Here is a 22229-nt window from a genome sequence, read left to right on the forward strand (position 1 = left end):
TGTTGATCGGTGTGGGGAAATGATCAATACAATGTAGAGAAAGAAATACCAACCAAGCGTTTCTGGATCATTAAGGGGTCAGTAGGGAGATAAAAGAGCAGCACTTTCATAGTTTGTTTCATAACATGCCTTTGAAGGGCTTTGCGATGTTTCATAATGCAAAAGGTGATGCATGAATATAAGTTGTTGTTTTCAATTAATGATGAAGGAATGCTTTGACATGCTGGAGCTGTCTTAAAACCATTCTTTCCTTGACTCCTCTGTCTCTACCTTAAACAATCTCTTTTAAGTTGACTCCTTCAGCTACATTGTCAGTCACTCTTCATTACTCCCATTTCCTATTCAGCCTGCACTATCCTATCACAGTCTTTTTGAGGCGCACACTTCATGAAAATCACTAAATAATGAAAATTATTCTCATACAGTAATAATGCCAGACCTGTCCTAAAAAGCGTGTGTGCTTTGACTGAGAGAAAAATATATAATAATTATTCACTTAACCTTAAAGAAAGAAACCATAGCAACGATCATTCTTAACATGATGAAAAAATAATTTGTTCTGTTAGTTATGATATTCACCTTTGAGCATACTGTTATTGTAACAATTGATTTAATTTAATATGCTTCTGTTGAAAAAGGATTTCTATGTTATCATGAAACATTCGAATCAAAGCTGTACTGTTATATGTATATTGAAATAGAATATTTTCAATACAACTATTATCCATTTATGACTGACTGTAAATAAGAAATTACACAAATACTATGATCCGTATTTCAAATCACAGAGTCACAATCTTTATAATCACATTGCATCACATCAGCCATCTCTGAGTATTGCAAACCTCTTGATTGAATGAAATTCACACTAGTTTGAGCCTTACTATTGTTCGTTGAGTTTAATTAATTAAAGATATTATCTTAGCTTTTAAAAACCACCAACTTTCTTGAAAGGCCATCCCTGCCCAAATTTCAACAATAACTGCGACAACGGGAAAGACTCAAGAAACTTCCATTGCACCCTGCATTGTGTCACTTTACCATGAACATTTTAAAAGGTTTGACAATGTTCTCTTAGCTGTGCTGGTAGCTTTTAATCCATGACATTTGTGCTTCGTTTCATATCTACAAGTTGGATGCTAGTATTTTTAAATGTCTTCCAAATGCTTTTATTATTAGCACCTCGCTGTTAGAACTATTCTAGATTGATATTCATGGATAGGCAAGTGACCAATGATTCAGGAAGACAGTGCTACAGAATAACTTTAATATAGAAAAACATTCCACGCTCTGCAAGTTTCTCTTTCCTTCTGTGTTCTCATTTGTTCTATTTCGGCTTGCAGGAAAACGTCCTTCAGCATTTTCCTGACACTTATTTTCCTGGAGGCACTAAGGAGAGGTTGATTCAACTGGGCCTTTACTCACTCGCCTTTAGAATGTCAAGAGGCGATATAATTGCAGTATATAAATTCTAATGGGCTGGGCAGACTAAATACTGGGAGGATTTTTTTTTTTCCGTAGCTGAAGAGTGTAGAACCAGTGAGCATAAGCAGGGTAGACCATTGAGGACTGAGATGAGGAACCATTTCTTCATTCAGAGGGTAACAAACTTGTGGATCTGTCTGCCACAGAGGCCAAGTAACTGAATATATTCAAAGAAAGTTTTATTTTAGATTTTAGAGGCATCGAAGAGAGAAAATGGGGATATGGTATTGAGATGGAGAATATTGATTGGAGCAGGCTCAAAGAGCTGAATGACCTACTCCTATTCCAGAGTCCTATATTTAAACGCCTTCCACAATTATTTAACAGAAATGCAGAGAGGAAATTGCAACCTTACTGTGGCAATTTTGCATCCACCAATGGATCTGCAATGTGGTCAGGAAGTTAACCCTTCAAATAAAGCCTATGAGTTGAAATAATAGCCTCAAATGATCACAAAAAATTCAGGGAGTTGGACCCATACTCACCATCTGCTCACCAATTCTTGCCTGTTACCTTAAACTCAAGTATCAGTTTGAAATTAAAGACCTTGTTCTTGTCAATATGTTTTTTTATGAATCATTTAAGTGTTGTTAAACTTAAATAAGTTACATTTCTAGATTGTTATACGCTGACTGTTCAGGCCTTTTCTAGTTGATTAAATTTTAAAGGGAAGTGTTAGAAAAATGAAATGCTTCTCCTTATTAGATTGACAAACTTTATTGAGGATTCATATATTACCTGGCGTTTATGCTGCAGAAAACTGATCTTTCAGCCTGCACATTGATTTAATGATTTATTTTTATTTGTCCACAGGCAGATATGCTCGATGTGAATCAGATTATCAAGGATCTAGCATTATTGGTACATGAACAGGGTGAAAACATTGGTGAGTATGAGGTACATTTTAAACAAAACTATTGCTATTTCTTTCTTCTCATGTATAATTGTATATTTTGTTTATTTCAAAGTAAGTAGCAGCTCACCCCAACTTTACAACACACCGGTTGGTTTCCAGACATAAAATTGCACAACATACATTGAGGCACTCAGTCCTTCATGACGATGTTGGCTCCTTAGAATTCAACATTCCCACTCTTTCCTACGAGCCTGCAATCTTTTCCTATGGTCAAGAAAACACATTCCTGGTTAGAGCAGCTCGATGGATAAAATCTTCTTTACATCTCCTGGCGGGTTATTTTACCAATCACTTTGAAAATAACAGATGGGAAGGTGTAAGATTTTACCACAGGTATTGGACTCCCATTCATTGTAAATTTGTCTGAATTGCACCTCATTAAATTCCACAAAGGTTGGAAAATCCACTCCATCAAATTATCAGGCAGCTCATGAGGGTGTAAATGATCCTCCTATTGTCTTACATCCTCACTAACACTCTATGTGTACCATTACCAAAGAGCATCATTGATTAAAGGAAGAAAAAAAACAACCAACACCTTACCGCAGCGAGAGAAGGCTGTTATCCACATATTGAGGAATCATTAAATGAAAACAAAAATCTAAAATGTATGCTTGGAAGAGAGTTGGACTTCAGTTTGCATTAAAATGGATTCTGTTTCCAAATCATGTTTCCTGTTTCCTAACTTCTAATGTAATTTCTTGAGAGTGGACTCCTTCCTTACCTGGCTCTCCCTTGTAAAACTTGTGTTGAGATTAAAACACTAAACATGTAAAATTGGGCACTTACTGTAATGCCCAAAGGTGCATTGATTTTCTTGATTTTGGTACATTACGTTTTACAGCTAAATCACATCAATAAGATTGACTTTGAAACAAAGATGAATGTTTATTGATTAGACCATGGAAGAACAAAAAAAGACAGGCACCAGAAGATATCAATATGGCAGGGAGAAATGTAATATCAAGTATGCTTCTTCTGAAGTAAACCTAGATTAATAGATTTTTGTCAGCAAAGGCTTTCAATTCTTTGGGTGTGATGAAAATGCTCTGATTAAATGGTGGGACAAACTTGAGGTACTGAATTGATATTGAAACATTCACTTTCAACTAAAAGTAACGCCAAAGATACAAGGTTAGCAGCATACGCTGTCCTTGAACCATTAACTTTTAGTTGAATGGACAAGATAAGAGCAGCTAGTTACTGTTGTTCATCTCAAGTTTAAAGCAGAGGACTGAGGACAAAGCTGACTAATGGCGATGAATTGCACATTCACATCTGATTCGGGTTTTTATTGTTTAAAAGCATTTTAAGTTTTGAATAAATTTATTTGTATGATTATTTTATGGAATGCAAAATTGCTTCAGCATAAATGATGTGTCGGGATGCCATTAGCCACGTAATCATTTCTTGAGGGTATCCACACTTACTGCCCAGTATTGAGAACACACTCCATTTCCTTAGCTCCACTAACACACAGAGAATATTGAACCTGAGCCAAGTGATATCAATGAAAGAACATGGCTGAACCATCTATTCATCCCATTTTTAATTTATTGAGCAGGATAAATACAGGAGGCTGCCAATGAAGTTAGATTTTTTAGAAATAAAGAATTGTTGCTATCACAGATAGGAGGGAGACTGGACTTGCCTATTTCAGAGAAATCAACATTAGTTGTAGAACATAGAACATAGAACATTACAGCACAGTACAGGCCCTTCGATGTAGTGCCGACCTGTCGTACCGATCTTAAGCCCATCTAACCTACACTATTCCATGTACGTCCATATGCTTGTCCAATGACGACTTAAATGTACTTAAAGTTGGCGAATCTACTACCGTTGCAGGCAAAGCGTTCCATTCCCTTACTACTCTCTGAGTAAAGAAACTACCTCACTTTAAAGCTATGCCCCCTTGTGCTTGCCGTCACCATCCTAGGAAAAAGGCTCTCCCTATCCACCCTATCTAAACCTCTGAGTATTTTATATGTTTCAATTAAGTCACCTCTCAACCTTCTTCTCTCTTACGAAAGCAGCCTCAAGTCCCTCAGCCTTTCCTCGTAAGACCTACCCTCCATACCAGGCAACATCCTAGTAAATCTCCTCTGCATCCTTTCCAAAGCTTCCACATCCTTCTTATAATGCGTTGACCAGAACTGTAGACAATACTCCAAGTGCGGCCGCACGAGAGTTTTGTACAGCTTCACCATAACCTCTTGGTTCTGGAACTCGATCCCTCTATTAATAAAAGCTAAAACACTGTATGCCTTCTTAACAGCCCTGTCAACCTGGGTGGCAACTTTCAGGGATCTGTGTACATGGACACCGAGATCTCTCTGCTCATCTACACTACTAAGAATCTTACCATTAGCCCTGTATTTTGCCTTCTGGTTACTCCTACCAAAGTGCATCACCTCACACTTGTCTGCATTAAACTCCATTTGCCACCTCTCAGCCCAGCTCTGCAGCTTATCAATGTCTCTCTGCAACCTACAGCATCCTTCGTCACTATCCACAACTCCACCGACCTTAGTGTCATCTGCAAATTTACTAACCCATCCTTCTACGCCCTCATCCAGGTCATTTATAAAAATGACAAACAGCAGTGGACCCAACACCGACCCTTGCGGTACACCACTAGTAACTGGTCTCCAAGATGAACATTTCCCATCAACTACCACCCTCTGTCTTCTTTCAGCAAGCCAATTTCTGATCCAAACTGCTATATCTCCCACAATTCCATTCCTCCGCATTTTGTACAATAGCCTATTGTGGGGAACCTTATCGAATGCCTTGCTGAAATCCATATATACCACATCAACCGGTTTACTCTCATCTACCTGTTTGGTCACCTTCTCAAAGAACTCAATCAGGTTTGTGAGGCACGACCTTCCCTTCACAAAACCGTGCTGACTATCCCTAATCAATTTGTTATTTTCTAGATGATTATAAATCCTATCCCTTATAACCTTTTCCAACACTTTACCAACAACTGAGGTCTGTAATTACCAGGGTTGTCTCTACTCCCCATCTTGAACAGGGGAACCACATTTGCTATCCTCCAGTCATCTGGCACTATTCCTGTAGACAATGACGAGTTAAAGATCAATGCCAAAGGCTCGGCAATCTCCTCCCTGGCTTCCCAGAGGATCCGAGGATAAATCCCATCCGGCCCAGGGGACTTATCTATCTTCACCTTCTGAAGGATTTCTAATACCTCTTCCGTGTGACCTCAATCCCACCTAGTCTAGTAGCCTGTATCTCAGTATTCTCCTCGACAACATTGTCGTTTTCTAGAGTGAATACTGTTGAAAAATATTCATTTAGCGCTTCCCCTATCTCATCTGACTCCACACACAACTTACCACTACTATCCTTGATTGGCCCTAATCTCACTTTCGTCATTCTTTTATTCCTTAAATACCTATAGAAAGCCTTAAGGTTTACCCTGATCCTATCCACCAACAACTTCTCATGTCTCCTCCTGGCTCTTCTGAGCTCTCTCTTTAGGTCTTTCCTGGCTACCTCGTAGCCCTCAAGTACCCTAATTGAGCCTTCACATCTCATCCTAACATAAGCCTTCTTCTTCCTCTTGACCAGAGATTCCACCTCCTTTGTAAACAACGGCTCCCGCACTCCACAGCTTCCTCCCTGCCTGACAGGTACATATTTATCTAGGACACACAGGAGCTTTTCCTTGAATAAGCTCCACATTTCTAATGTGCCCATCCCCTAGTTTCCTTCCCCATTCTATGCTCCCTAAATCTTGCCTAATCTCATTGTAATTGCCTTTCCCCCAGCTATAACTCTTGCCCAGTGGTATACACCTATCCCTTTCCATCACTAAAGTAAACATAACAGAATTGTGATCCCTATCTCCAAAGTCCTCACCTACTTCCAAATCTAACACCTGGCTGGGCTCATTACCCAGTACCAAATCTAATGTGGCTTCACCCCTTGTTGGCCTATCTACATTCTGTGTCAGGAAGTTTCCAGTCAATATCTGGAAAGTTGAAGCCCCCCATGACAACTACCCTGTCTCTCTCACTCCTGTCGACAATCATCTTTGCTTTCCTTTCCTCTACATCTCTGGAACTATTCGGAGGCCTATAGAAAACTCCCAACAGGGTGACCTCTCCTTTCCTGTTTCTAGCATCAGCCCATACTACCTCAGTTGATGAGTCCCCAAACATCCTTTCTGCAACTGTAATACTGTCCTTGACCAGCAATGCCACACCTCCGCCCCTTTTACCATCTTCTCTGTTCTTACTGAAACATCTAAATCCCGGAACCTGCAATAACCATTCCTGTCCCTGCTCTATCCATGTCTCCGAAATGGCCACAACATCGAAGTCCCAGGTACTAACCCATGCTGCAAGTTCACCCACCTTATTCTGGACGCTCCTGGCATTGAAGTAGACACACTTCAATCCAACTTCTTGCTTGCCGGTGCCATCTTGCTTCCCTGAAACTTTATTTCAGACCACCCTACTCTCAACCTTTTCTATAATCGAACTACAATTTTGGTGCCCATCCCCCTGCTGAATTTGTTTAAACCCACCCGAACAGCCTTAGCAAATTTCCCCCCCAGGATATCGGTACCCCTCTGGTTCAGGTGAAGACCATCTTGCTTGTAGAGGTCCCACCTACCCCAGAAAGAGCCCCAATTATCCAAGAATCCAAAACCCTCCCTCTGCACCATCCCTGTAGCCACGTGCTCAACTCCTCTCTCTCCCTATTCCTCGCCTCACTAGCACGTGGCATGGGCAACAAACCAGAGACAACAACTCTGTTCGTCCTAGCTCTCAGCTTCCATCCTAGCTCCCTGAATTTCTGCCCTAAATCTCCATCTCTCTTCCTACCTATGTCGTTGGTTCCTATGTGGACCACAACTTCGGGCTGCTCCCCCTCCCCCTTAAGGATCCCAAAAACACGATCAGAGACATCACACACCCTGGCACCTGGGAGGCAACACACCAACCGTGAGTCTCTCTCGTCCCCACAGAACCTCCTATCTGTCCCCCTAACTATGGAGTCCCCAATGACTAATGCTCTGCTGCTCTTCCCCCTTCCCTTCTGAGCAGCAGAGACAGACTCTGTGCCAGAGACCTGTGCCCCACTGCTTTCCCCTGGTAAGTCGTCCCCCCCAACAGTATCCAAAACGGTATACTTATTGTTGAGGGGAATGGCCTATAAGTTACTCCGAGTTCAGATATAACATTTGGATTAGCTGCTCAACAGATCTCTATGTACTTCCCTAAAAAGAACACTTTTGGATCTCCTATTGGAGGTATTGTGGAAAGAAATTCAACTCACGCTCTCATACTTGAGTTGGAAGCATGTTTGGCCAGGAATTGGAATAAAGGATGGGTCAAGTTATTTACCACGACCTCCTTATCTGGTAGAGTGGCCTGCATTTCTGGTAGGTTTTTCCATCTCCCAACAATGGACTACTCTCTCCTTTGTTTATTTTGCTAATGATTTTAAATATATGCCCCAGTTACTGGGACTTTGGTGTTTTGAACAACTTCTGCTCGAAAGCGTCCCACTTTTTCTAAGTCATAGACATGGAGGTGGACAAGTGAATGTGTCCGTGTTATGTTTGTTTGTGGAGTATGTGAAACATTCCATGCACACACTCTCACTCCCACTCACACTCACATTCACACTCTCACCACCACACAATTCCCACCCCCCTACCCATGCTGATGGATGTGATTGCTGTGGCGCCCAGGTCTCATCTCAATTTGGAAAAGATTAGTTAATTGTGCTTCCAAACTCCATCCATCTCTCATGGTCCATCCCTGACTCTGAACTTCCTTCCAATCTCTGTTTACATTTCTGTGATATGTTGGTGGAGAATGTCCACTGTAAACCCACCTACTGCCACAGCTCCCTCAATGTTACTTCCTTCCACCCTGCCTCCTGCAAAGCTTCTGTTGTGTTCTCCCAGTTTCTCTGTTTTTGTTTCACTCACACCGATGATATGACCCTCCACCAAACCACCTCCGGCATGACCGCCTTTCTCCGCAACAAGATTCCCCCATACTGCAGTTAACTGAACCCTCCTCAGTCGTGCCTAACCATTTCCAGACATTACCTTATTCCTCCATTTTAGAATAACATTGTGTTTCCCTTATCCTCATTTTCCACCGGACCAATCTCTGCATTTCCGACACCTTCAGCAGGATGCCATTACCAAGCACATTTTCCCTTCCCTTTGCATCTCAATCTATCTTTTACCACTATTATCACTCCCTCTGACTTTTCCTCTGGGCACCCTCAACGTCTGTTCCTCTTGCTCCTCCAGATCCCCCTCTGTCAGCAGCATTAAAACAACCATTTCCCAGCCCCTTACAGCTCTGGAAGAGAGACACCTCAGACTGAAAATGTTACCTCTGTTTGTCTGGTGTCAGACCCTGACATGTTTTCCCCACATTTACTGTAAATGATCTTCGCATATTTGTTTGAGTGCATCTTATTTGTACTGTTGATGAAATAAAACCAGCCGGTTTCTTTTAAAAGTGTTCTCCCAGATATCGACAGAGACAGAGAGGGTGGAGGGGAGTCGGTGGTGGGGCAACTGATCACAGTTTAACCCAAGAATCACCATGACTCAGGTGAGGGAAAAGGTTAAGAAGAGGAGTCCCTCATGTTAACCACATCCAACATGGGAATTGAACGTGTGTTGTTGGTGTTACTGTGTATCATGCACCAGCTGACCAGCTAACTGGGAATTGGACATATCACCTCATGAGTTAAATTTAAAATTTGATATGACTAATGGAGCAGTAAGACTAGAAATGAATTGATGCATCTTTCCAAACTCGGTTATATCATTAGAAAGAATAAAACAAAAATCAGATCTTCATTTCACCTTCCTGGCTTTGACAAAGTGTGTCTTAATTTGTCAAGTTTCTCTTCATAATGAAAGCTTTTCATCTCTTGCGTCACTGAATCTTTTTTTTCTACAACTTCTTTTTCATTGTTCCATGAATGTTTAATTTACCTGATAAATTAACGTACTGGGCAAAGAAATTCATGGGTATCAACATATGTTCACTGTTTATCACTATCTCATTTACTACATGACAGATTTACCAAGAATATGATCTTCCAACTTGAGACAACATAATGGTAAATCTGTTTCAAAAGCACTGCTGATCTCATCATATTTATACTATTTTAATCTTCAATTAACAGACAGCATTGAAGCCAACATTGAGAGTGCCGCTTCGAATGTTGTTGCAGCGAATGACCAGTTGGCAAAAGCAAATCAGCATCAAGTAAGTGTATGTTTAAACCTTTGTAAGGACATTAGGAGCTAATGCATTACTGTTGAAATTGAACAGGCTGTAATTGTGCCATGAGTTTAAATCAACAAAGAGAATGCAGCATCAAATTCTGTTGTTTTACATACAATGACAAAGGTTCCAGTTTCTTTCCATTACATTCAGAAGTCTCCTCCTTTCTTGATACCTGCCATTACAATTTTTGACGGAGATTGCAACTTGATACTCAATCTATTTGGGCACATTATGAACACACCTTCAAACACATCCAGTCTTGGATAGGCTTTGGACCCTGGAGCTTCTGGTTTAGAGCCAAAGATGCAACCCACTGCAGCACACAATCTCCTTAATATCACAACATTTCTCAAATTTAAAAGAAATCTTGTGACATCTGTCTTTCCATTTCCATGTTCTTTCTTGTTTCATGTGTGCTATATTCCCTGAGTTTAACACTGACCGTCATAAATTGTTTTCTTACATTTGTAAGTAAGTCATCGGAATCAATTGAAAGACCTAATTGGAGTCAGCGTGAGCAGAATTTTTTCTTCCACTTTCTTTCCAGTTGTCATTGCTCATGGTTCTAAACATTCTACCAGAAATATATAGATGAATTTTAAAGTAATTGTTTTGCAAATAGTTGGTGTGAAATGAAAATCTTTTTGTGAACTTGTGGGAAGGTAGGGAAGAAATTGTGGGGCCCCTAGCAGATGTATTTGAATCATCTATGACCAAGAGTGAGGTGCCAGAGGGTGGCTAATGTTGTGCCTTTATTCAAGAAACACTGTCAGAAAAAACCAGGGAACTGTAGACCCGTAAATCTGAGATTGGTGGTGGGTATGTCATTGGAGGTGATGCTGAAAGGTAGGATTTACATGCATTTGGAGAGGCAAGGACTGATTAAGGATAGTCAGCATGGCTTTGAGTGAGGGCAATTTTGTCTCAAACTTGACTGAGTCTTTTGAGGAAGTAACTAAAAAGATTAATGAGAGCAGCAGATGGTAGACGTTGTTTACATGGACCTTAGTAAAGCCTTTGACAAAGTTCCACATTAGTAAAGTTAGATCACATCGTATTCACGGAGACCTTGCCAAAAGGGTACAAATTTCCTTGATGGTAGGAGACAGAGGGTGATGGTGGAGGGTTGTTTTTCCAGAGCGAACACGTGTGACCAGTGGTATTCCACAGAGATCAGTATTGTGTACACTTTAGATTGTTGTTTATATAAAGGATTCGGATGAGAATTTAGGAGCCATAGATAGTACGTTTGTGGATTATGCCCAAACTGGTGATATAGTGGACAGTGAAGAAGTTTATCTGAGATTACAAAAGACATCCTGCTCTCTTGAGTCAATGGGCTAAGAAGGGCAGCTGGAGTTTATTTTGTGTAAATGTGAGGTACTACATTTTGGTAAAACAAACCAGGGCAGGATTTATACAATTAATGGTAGAGCCCTGGGTAATGTTGTAGATCGGAGAGACCTAAAGTTTCACGTACGTAGTGCAGAGGTGTTTAGCACTCTCATTTCATTGCTCAGATCATTGAGTAGAGGAATTAGGATGTCATGTTGAGGTACAGAATGTTGGCGAGGCCTCTTCAGGAGTACTGTGTACAGTTCTAGTTGCCCTTCTACAAGGAGGATATTATTAAGTTGGAGAGGGTTGAGAAAAGATTTACCAGGATGTTGCTGGTAATGGAAGGTTTGCGTTATGAGGAGAGGCTGGACGGACTGAGACTTTTTCACTGGAACATAGAAGGTTGGGGACTGACCTTGTAAGGTTTATAAAATCATAAGTGGCATAGATAAGGTGAATGATAAGGGCCTTTTCCCTAGGGCGGGGGAGTTCAAAGCTGGGGGCATATTTTTTAAGGTGAGGAAAAAGATTTAAAAAGAAAATAGGTAACATTTTTTACATATTCCTATGTGAAATGATCTGCCATCTTTATGACATAGTAGTCAAAGTCGTAATACACACGAATTAAGAAAGATTATACCAATCAAAAATCTTCCTTTTTTTATGTTTGGTGCAAGAAGATATTAGAGGACTACTTTACAACCTTCCTATGAGGAAATCATTAATACACAGGATTCAGTGTCAAGCGACAATGTGCCTAAAACTGGACATTGTAAATTGACCCAGAGCTGGAGAAATCGGGCCTGACAGAACATTGTTCGAACTAAATTAAGTAGCCGCTATTTGCTACAGGATAGAACAGTAGAAACCAAGATCAAAGATGTCACAAAGGTTCTGGGGAATCAGTTGCAACCAGGCTTGGGGTTGTCAGTTGGAGAAGTATTGATCAGACTTTAAGGCACCTTGACTTCCAGACAGCATCTGAGTATGTGTCTTTACGCCGGTCTGGCATAGCAACAATGGAGGATGTTGGTGCGACCCCATTGGATGCTTTGGCCCTGCTTACGACCTCATTGGCCAAAGGGCACAGAACATTCAAGAGGTCTGGAGAGAGGGCAATGAAAAACACATACCTGGCAGACCCCTTCAGCGAAAACTTCAGCAAGACTCGTGGCTGAAGATCCAGGGGAAGCCTCAATCAGCCCTACATCAGAGGGGAAGGAGCTTCCACCAACCCAGCTCAAATATGTAAGCAGGTAATATCTTTACTCAGACGGAGAGAGTTAGACAGAGTGCAAATATTGTGGGAATTTGGAAAATGCTCACATGGTGTTTTTAGTAAGGAATATTTTGTAAATAAAATAGAGTGGAAGCACAAACCAAATTCTGTGAGTCTTTGTCCAACAAGCGGCTGAGTAAAATGTTTTTAATACACAAACTGGACAAAGTGTCTAAGCCTCAATTCCCTCTCGGCTGAAATATGTAACATTCTTAGCCTAAACTGAACAGCAACTTGCTTTTATATAGCACGTTTATCAAAACTTCAAAAGATACCGCACAGGAGCAGATAAACTTCAGCACTGAGCCTCAACAGGAGACAGATGACCCAAATAGTAGGCAGAGATGTAAAGCAGGAATGAGAGGTAGAGAAAGGCAGTCAGGTTTAGAGAGATTTCCAAAGTTTGAGATCTGGGTGTCTGGAGGCACAATTGCCATTCGTGACATGAGGGATCTCCTTCTCAACCTCTCCCTTTGCCTGAAAAGTGGTGAACCTTGGGTAAGATCACCAACAGTCTCAAATGGGAGAGCAGCCCTGTGATCCAAGTAGGCCTATGGAAACTTCACCTTTTATGTTTTTTCTTCGGGGGGAGTCAGTTAGCTAAGTTGGCTGGATGGCTGGTTTGCAATACAGAGTGACACCAGCAGTGTGCATTCAATTCCCACATTGGCTGAGGCTACCGTAAAGGACTTTCCATCTCAATCTCTCCCCTTGCCAGAGGCATAGTGACATTTAGGTTAAGTCATTACCAAGTGTCGCTGTCTCGAATGAGAGAACAGCCCTATGGTCTGATAACACTGTGGCAACAAGATCTGGACAGTGCGCCATTGATGTGACATTGATGCTCAGACCATCACCAATAAGAGACAATCAAACCCCCACCTCTTGACATTCAGTGGTGGCACCATCACTGAATCCCCTACTATCAACATCCTGGGGGTTATCATTGACCAGAAACTCAACTGGACTCACCACAAAAACACAGTGATGACAAGAGCAGGTCAGAAGCTAGGAATACTGCAGCGAGTAACTCACCTCCTGATACCTGAAAGCCTGTCCACCATCTACAATGCACAAGTCAGGGGTGTGATGGAATATTCCGCACTTGCTTGTATAAGTGTAGCACCAACGACACTCAAGAAGCTTGACGCCGTCCATGATAAAGTAGCCTGCTTAATTGACATTAAATCCACAAGCACCTACTCACTCCACCAATGCCCAGTAGCTGCAGTGTGTACCATTCACAAGATGCACTGCAGAATTCACCAAAGATCCTCAGACACCACCTTCTGAACCCATAACCACTTCCATCTGCAAGGACAAGGGCAGCAGACACATGGGAACACCATCACCTTCACGTTCCTCTCCAAGCCACTCACCATTTTGACTTGGAAATGTATCGCTGTTCCTTCACTGTCACTGGGTCAAAACCCTGGAATTCTCTTGCTATTAACATTGTGGGTCAACCTATAGCAGATGAACTGCAGCGGTTCTAGAACACAGCTCACCACCACCTTATAAAGGGCAAGAATGCTGGTTAGCCTGTGATGCCCATATTCCACAAATGAATAGGGGGAAAAAATACCTTTTTTAGTTTAGTCCCAGGGATTTTCATATCATCTGCTCAGTTAGTCATTTTTCATATCTCTAATGTAAATTTTATTGAGGGCATTTAATTACCACCACACCTGACTATTAAACTGGTTCCTTAAATTGAGTTGCTGCCAGTCTTTTATCCATTTGAAATGTGTGCATTCCCCACCATTGTGCATGAGATGAGTAAACCATTTGTTATATTATCAGGTAGGCTGTGATCATGAAAGTTGCCTCCATAGGTTCATTTTTTGCTAGCTTATTTTTTTATATCATCAAAATTTATCCACTGCAATTCAAAAGGTCTAAGTAATTTTTAATATGTAGATCAAGCTCCCTGTAGTGTACTTCACAGATCTGTTGAGTGCGTGCAAACCGCTTATTTCTTTTTTGCGTGGCATATGATTAATAAAACAAGATGTATTTGAAGACATTAAGATTAAGGATTTTGCACTTCAATGCTCCTTTCAGGCCCTGGTTTACTGATCATTAAGTTTAAACCATATAAAAATTGTAGAATATGGAATTCTCCGTAAATTACTACAGCATACACTTTCTCAAATGCTTTGTAACAAGTTATGTAGCACAGCTTTTTCTCCAGCTTATGATTGTGAGACCGTGTATTTACTTTCTTGAAAGATATAAGATCATGCATCTTGGTAGAAGAAATACAGAGAGACAACAGAGGCTCACTGGTACAACTTTGAAGGGAGTACAGAAGCAGAACAACCTCAGGGTTCACATGCATGATTCCCTGAAGGTGGCCAGGCAAGTTGAAACTATTAATGAGAAGACTTATAGGATCCTTGTGATTATACATAGAGGTATAGAGTATAAAAACAGGCAAGTGATGCTACACCTCTACACATTATTGACTTTTGGAATGTTATGTTCAGTTCAGGACACTTTATTTGAGGAAGGATGTTAAACCCTGGAGTCAGTTCAAAGGAGATTTACTAAAATGGTGTGAGGAATGGGGATTTTATATACCAGGAAAGATTGGAGAAACTGGACTTTTTCTCATTGGAGCAGAGAAGATGAAAAGGTGATCTTATTGAGATGTTCAAAATGGTGAACCATTTTGACAGGGTAATGTAGGATATTCTGTTTCCACAGGTGGGCCTGTCAGTGACCAGAGGTTGCAATTTCAAGATTGTTAACAAGAGAACTGGGAATGAGATTAGGAGAAAGTTCTTCACTTGGGGGCTCTTAGGATTTGGAATGCACTGTTGGGAGAGTGGTGAAGGTGACTTCAATAGAAGGCCTCAAAAGAAGGCTAGATATATATATGAAAATGATGAATTTTGAGTGCAACAGAACTAGGGCTGGCGAATGTGACTAGCTGAGTTATTCTATGCGGAATACAAACACACTGGTTTCAACAGCCTCCTCTAAACTACAAAATTCCGTAATTCTATATCTTCATTCTTGATGCAGCCCCACGTAAGTAAACTTTTGAAAACTAGAGAAGTGTTTCTGCTATGTTTTGCTCTATAACTGTCATTTACTTTTCTGTATAGTTCCCTTCATAAAGTCAAAGATTTTTGAATGTTGAGTGAATTATTAACAACATAATGTGGACCTAAATGCTTTATAGCCACCTGCTGTAAAAATTAGACAGAAATGCTGCCCTTTTGGGAAACTCAGGTGTAGGACAAAGGAGAATCATGCAGGGTACTGCCAAATGTTTTTTAAAAAATGGGGGGAGGACGTGAAATAGGTCAATAAACAACACCTCAGGGAGGATAATTCGAGGTGCTTAATGGCCTATTGATTGTGGAAGGAATGGAGGACAGAGATTCAGGACTTTCTCAATTTCAGGGCCAAGAAAAGGTATAAACTTAAAATCCAGATCCGTTTTGTAATTACCTAATTTGACTTATTATTTAGATTTATTTTTGTAGAGTATGCAAAAGGTGACTGCTTGAATATTGTGTGACAGCGAATGTGGACAATTTAAAACTAACTGGCCTAGCCGGCCCATGATGGAATTAAGTGCATTCTTTGCTTCTCCATCGATTTTGCTCTCCGTGGTCAATGGAGTCTCTTAATGGGTACCACGCAAACTCACCATTCCATTTAATCCCATCAGTGCACATTAGTCCAGTAACGTTAAAACTGCTCTGACAACTCTATCAATAAAGCAGTTTTAAAACAGAGGTGAATGAAAGAAAAGTAACCAAATATTTAGGTACCTCTAGGAATTGAAGTTGTGGGATAACATGAATAAGAAAAGAAACAAAAATTTTCTCCTTTCATTTTGCATAATTAATAAATGCTGACATTATCCAGCTTTCAGCAGTTATTTAGCAATGTCTGCGTTAATGTAGAGGATCAGTCAGGATTAATCACTTTTGAAATACATGAGGTCCATAGTATGGGCCTTGACACTGCACGTTCCTGATGTATTTAGAAACTTTTTTGGCAGTCCACTGTCAGACAACAAGTTCATTAGTGGCTTGCAAGTAATATGTTGGCTGGCTTTTTCTTCATTATCTTGGTACATGGAAGCCAACAAAACAGAAAGAGTAAAAATCCAGGGCAGAATTGACTTTGTTGTCATCAAGCTTGAATATATTTTGGCATTAGATGGCGGTCACATGTGAAGCTTTATTTTTCTTTCCCTGTGAAATTATTATTTGAGCCTGCCATTTACAGACAATAGTCCTAATTTAGAAATGTCGATGTCGGTGTCTGTTAGGATTCATCAGATGCTGTAGAACAATATTCCACAACATTTTCAGTAATGATTTTATTCGGATCCATTTTTATGCCTTGATGGGATATTAGCATTGCTGGCGAAACTGGGATCTGTTGCCCAGCCATAACTACCCTTGAGAAGATGATGGTGAGCTGCTTTCATGAACCTCTGCACTCTTTGGAGAGTACGGACAAGCACAGTGCTGTTGGGACGTGAGATCCAAGATTTTGAAGGAGTGACAATATAGTACTTGTGTGGTGTAACCTTGAAAAAGATACATCTCCAACGTTTTGGACCAAATTTCCATGGCAACTGGAAGACCTTTGAAAATAACACTTGACACCTGGATGCAAAAGTCCCTCCAACATTGCTGATAGATCTCATATTTGCCAGAATGTGGAAGGATGTAGAAAGTGAAGCACCTGGTAGTAGACCCAAACCCAACCATGCCATCAGTGCTGCTACAAATCCAATCCAATTTTGGTTGTTCTAAGAGTCTTAATCCAGAGCATCACAAATTAATAGATTATCTGTAAACATCCCTATACGGTGGATAACATTTTTTAAAGCAGCTTGAAGATGATAAAAAAAATTGACTTTAAATAATCTTTTACAGTTAAACAAAAACTTCATGCTTAATCTGTTTGATCCATAGGGCATCTGGTATAGGTTAAGAAAAAAAAGAAAATTTTCAACTTTTCCTACAGTTTCAATTGATATCTTTGGTTTGATTTTATAACTGCATTTGAGAATAATATGACTGTTTGACCAAGTTTCAAAAGGTACAGCACTTGGTAAGTAGGTTTGTGCTCTGTTCACATTTTGATTGACAGTTTGAGAGGCCATTAAAGGATTAAAATTGAAATGGTTAATGAATAGAAATTTGTTTTTATAGCAAATTGAATATTGGGTGAGTGACTATGGGTGTGTCATGAGAACATAAGTCAGAATGTGTGTGGAGGTAAGAAGTTGTGAAGAATGAGGGAAAGAGAGCATACTATTCGAGAATTACACAGAATGGAGGCAGACACTCTAGCCATCTATTCATTTACTGTCTATCCCTTGATCACCAATCATCTATTTATGGGGGTCAGTGAGCTCAACTCTACCCCATCTCTGTCTCCCAGAATGTTTAAACAGATCTGTTTAAACAGAAGTCCTTCCGCCCAATTAGCAAATTTCATTGTCAAAGCCCAATCTGTTGAAATCTTCAAACTCAATTTTTAGATTGTCTCAATTTAATGGCTTTTGTTATGGTGCTACCATCTCAGCAGGCTTCACTAGTGCTACCTTTATAAATGTTGGCAGAAAACAGACATTGATCTCTGACCCCAATAAAACAGAAGTGGCTATCTGTCACCAGTTTTCTCCACTTCATATATGACAACATTGACTTAATTGAGACAATTTGACACGATCTGCCTGCATCCAGTGGGCAGTCTTCTGTGGAGTAAACCAGATGTGAGCTCACTGCTTTCCTCGACTGGAATATCATTGGTTTCAGCAAGAAACAGAAATCAGGAGAGAAATTTCTGAAAATTCCACATTGACAGATTGCAGGTAATGGGGGTAGGGTTAGAACCCCATTACTATTTCATTTTATATGAGCAAAGTTTTAACACGCAGGAGGATAAGCTTTAAGTCCATCCTATTTTGAAATGTAATTATGTACCACACTATATTGCCCTACTAGGAATACCGTCTATAATTGATCTCAATTAATTAGTAATTGCAGTAAATGTGTCATAAGAATGTATTACAGCTTGTATACATCAGGCCTCCACTGTTTTCTTCAAAGCAAAAATCATCAAAGACACAAACTGTTTCCCGTGTTGTGCTGATCTGTTAAAATCTGTTTCATTCTTGTATTAGATAATTCAGATTCAAAACTGCAACCTCTTTTCATGTTCACTATAATCAAGGATATACACATCCTACCCAATATCTAGTTGTATAATCATGCTACTTGGGTGAAATGCTACTGAAATTGTTCAATATGTGTGTTAGCATCTGTGATTTTGCAGCTTTCTGTGTACAATTGTCCTATCTGTGGAAGCCAACCTCATAATTTAATGTCACAAGGTCAATTGTAATCTGATCGACTGGTGTACTTGTATAAAAGATATTTCTGAACAGAGCATCATTTTTTGAACAATATAACACAAGAACAGGCCCTTCAGCCCACCATGTCTGTGCTGACCATGATGTCATTCTAAACTTATCCCCTCTGCCTGCTATTTAGCTCTATATCCCTCTATTCTCTGTCTGTTCATGTGTCTGTCGAAAAGCCACTTAAACTTTGCTATCATATATAGCTCTACCACTTCCCCTGTCAGTATGTCCCAGGAACCAACTGCCTTCTGGACAAAAAAAAAGGGCCTCACACATCTCCTTTAAGCTTTACCCCTCCCACCTTAAACCTATGCTCTCTAGCATTTGACATTCCCACAATGGGAAAAAGACTCCAACTATCCACTGTATCCATAACTTTATATACTTTTTTCAGGTCACCTCTGAGGCTTTGACACTCGAGTGAAAATGGATCAATCCAAGTTTGTCCAATCTCTCATTATAGCTAGTACACCCCTAACCAGGCAACATCCTTATAAACTTGTTTTACACCCAATCCAAAAGCCTTCACGTTTTTCCTGCAATGTGGTGACTAAGGCTGCACACTGCACTCCAAATGTGGTTTAACTAATTTTTTATACTGTTGCAACATGACATATCAACTTTTATACTGGCTGCCCTAACTGATGGAGACAAGCATGCTGTACACCTGCTTTACCACCTCAACCACCTGTGTTGCCACTTTCAGGGATGGGCTTGTACCCCAAAATCCCTTTGTATGTCATTGCTCCTTAGGGTCCTGCCGTCTATTGTATACTTTCTTCTTGCATTTGATCTCCCAAAATGCACTACTTCACATTGTTTGGCTTGAATTCCATCTGCTATTTCTCTGCCCAACAATCCAATTGATCTATATCCTGCTGTATCCTTTGACAAACTTCCTCTGTATGTACACTCCACCAATTGTCATGTCATCTGCAAACTCAGTAATCAGATCACCTACATTTTCATTAGAAGTTTTCAGTTTAAACTCCTTCACAACGTCAAAAATAATGCCTTATACAAACTTAGCAACTGATACTGGCCAAGCTTCGCTATTATTTAAGGGTATTTGGTGAAATGTTGACTGCCTAAATGACTAGTTTTGGGCCCCTTATCTGAGAAAAGATATGCTAGCATTGGAGAAATCCAAGGAGGGTTTATTAGGCTAATACCAGATAGAGTATCTGTCTTACAAGGAGAAGTCAAATAGGTTGGGCCTGTACTCAGTGGAATATAGAAGATGAGATGCAACTTTATTGAAACATATAAGATTCTTAGTGTCCTTGATAGAGTAAATCTAGGAAGGTTGTTTCCCCTTGTGGAATAGCCTAGGACGAGCGTGCATAATCTCAGAGTAAGGAATCACACATTTAAGACAGAAATGAGAAGGAAATTCTTCTCGCAGTGGGTACTCATTCTTTACCACTGAAGGCTGTTGAGGTGGGACGTTAAGTATATTCAAGGCTCATAAAGGCTTTTTTTTGATAAGTCAGGGAATCAAGGATTGTGAGGAAAAGGCAGCGAAGTGGGGTTGAAGGTTATCAAATCAGCCATATTCTCATTGAATGAGAAGACTTGGCAGGCTGAATGGCTTCCTTCTACACTATGTCTTATGGCCTAATGGTTAACCAAAAAAAGTGAATTCTTGGTTTTAAAACGTTGGCTTACTGCTGATCCCATCTTCCAGAGACGTGAAAATACTTTAGCCCATATTTCAACTCTTTCTGTTGAGGGTTACCTCATTAACTGGCAATTAAGACTGCCACAAATGTCCTTGAAATGGAGTCTCTGACATGCAATACTTGTCTGTTGTTCCATTCGAACACATCTGCCCCAGCTTGTCTGCAACTGCTCTGCATCGTGCATTAGCTCCTGTGTTGACCCCTCTTTTCACTGCCTTTCATTCTCTTAGCTTTCAGCTCTGATCCATTAGCCAAATACTGACACTTTCTTACATGTCATGTATTTTTCGAGTTTATACTGTGCACTGCCTGCCATATAAGACACTTGGGCATCAGCACAAGTAAAATATGGCAGATGCTGGAAATTTGAAAGAGAAGAAGGCTGAACCTGTGGAAAGACAAACAATGTTAACAATTTAAATCAGTAACTTTCATTCAGAACTGGGAAATGCAATTGATTTTAAGCAGGCAAAATAGTGATAAAGTGGAAAGGAAACAGCAATTATGGACTGAAATTGTTGAACACTTTGCTGAGCTTGAAAGGCTAATTGAAAAAGGATGAGATGTTATTTCTCCAACTTACACTAAGTTTCACGGGAACACTCCATTATACCAAGGACTAAGAAGTTAGAATGACGGCAGAGTGGAAGATTAAAAGGACATGAAGTTTAGGGTCATATTTACATCTGAGCAGAGATGTTCCATAAAGCGATCATCCGATCTGTGTTCCCCAATATAATGAATACTACTTTGTGAGGAGTATGTGATATGCTATGTTCAGTTTTCTATTTAGTAGCCCATATAACATGCACCTCAGACAGGTGAGTTCAGAATGAGTCTGATTGTTGAAGGTTTGTTAACAACCATCTGTCAACCCAAATGTAATATCTCAGACTTATATATGTAGTCTGGGTCATGTGCTTGCTTAAATTACTATTATATTCCATGCATAATTCACTGGTTGGCTAACTGAATGACTCCTGGCAAACTGACTAATTGTCTGAAAGGCTGAACAGAGAGTAAGATGGATACCTTTTATACGAGAGTGCCATATGTCATCTTGCCATCGAGCTGTCTTAGCAATATAATGCCTTTCTGATACCTGTGCAAAAACATAGTGTCCCCTTTCTTTCCCTTTGAAGAATAGGAAACTGATTTTGATAACTTTCCCCAAGGATTCATATTGCCACTTCACCTTTTGCACCTTGATAATGCTTTTGTAGATGTGCAATATGACCCGATCTCACCATCATGCAATTATCTCTCTGTAATTTTGCTCTGTGATGTGTCTTATCTATCATTGTGGACAGATGTGTATCATGCATTTTGTTACACAGTTATCAGTTGTGATATCAGTGTCAGAGTCATGTGTGATGGACAGTTGATCATGGACCATTCAGATATGTCATTTGTTTTGTTGTAAGATTCGATCATGGTTTGTGGCATTATACGACTTGTGCTGGACATAACATTGTGTTATCTTTCCATGAGCCCAGGCATTCATATGAAAAATTCAGTCCCTGAAGCTTTGTCCTGGTTCACGTTGGGGAAAATGTCTGTATATTCATTGATTATGCATTTCCTTCCTTGTATAATGAAATCCATGGTTACGTGCATATTGTTATTTTCTGCACCCATGTAACCTTTGTATATATAGTCAAGCATATGTTAGTAATGAAACTGTGGAATAATTACACAGCTCTCTGATGAAGGGTCTAGGCCCGAAACGTCAGCTTTTGTGCTCCTGAGATGCTGCTTGGCCTGCTGTGTTCATCCAGCCTCACATTTTATTATCTTGGAATCTCCAGCATCTGCA

At 40.2% G+C, this 22229-nt stretch overlaps 1 protein-coding gene across 3 annotated transcripts in view; it reads left to right on the plus strand.

Annotated features, from left to right (window-relative positions):
- Positions 1-22229, plus strand: part of tsnare1 (T-SNARE Domain Containing 1) — a 753673-nt gene that overhangs the window by 571061 nt on the left and 160383 nt on the right. For all 3 annotated transcript variants that reach the window (XM_059646375.1, XM_059646377.1, XM_059646376.1), the window contains 2 exons: positions 2299-2371; positions 9605-9687. In XM_059646375.1, the coding sequence (XP_059502358.1) occupies positions 2299-2371; positions 9605-9687 (156 nt within the window). The remainder of the gene's footprint in view (positions 1-2298; positions 2372-9604; positions 9688-22229) is intronic.

The sequence above is a fragment of the Stegostoma tigrinum genome, chromosome 5 (genome assembly GCF_030684315.1).
Source record: "Stegostoma tigrinum isolate sSteTig4 chromosome 5, sSteTig4.hap1, whole genome shotgun sequence".
Lineage (NCBI taxonomy): Eukaryota > Metazoa > Chordata > Chondrichthyes > Orectolobiformes > Stegostomatidae > Stegostoma > Stegostoma tigrinum.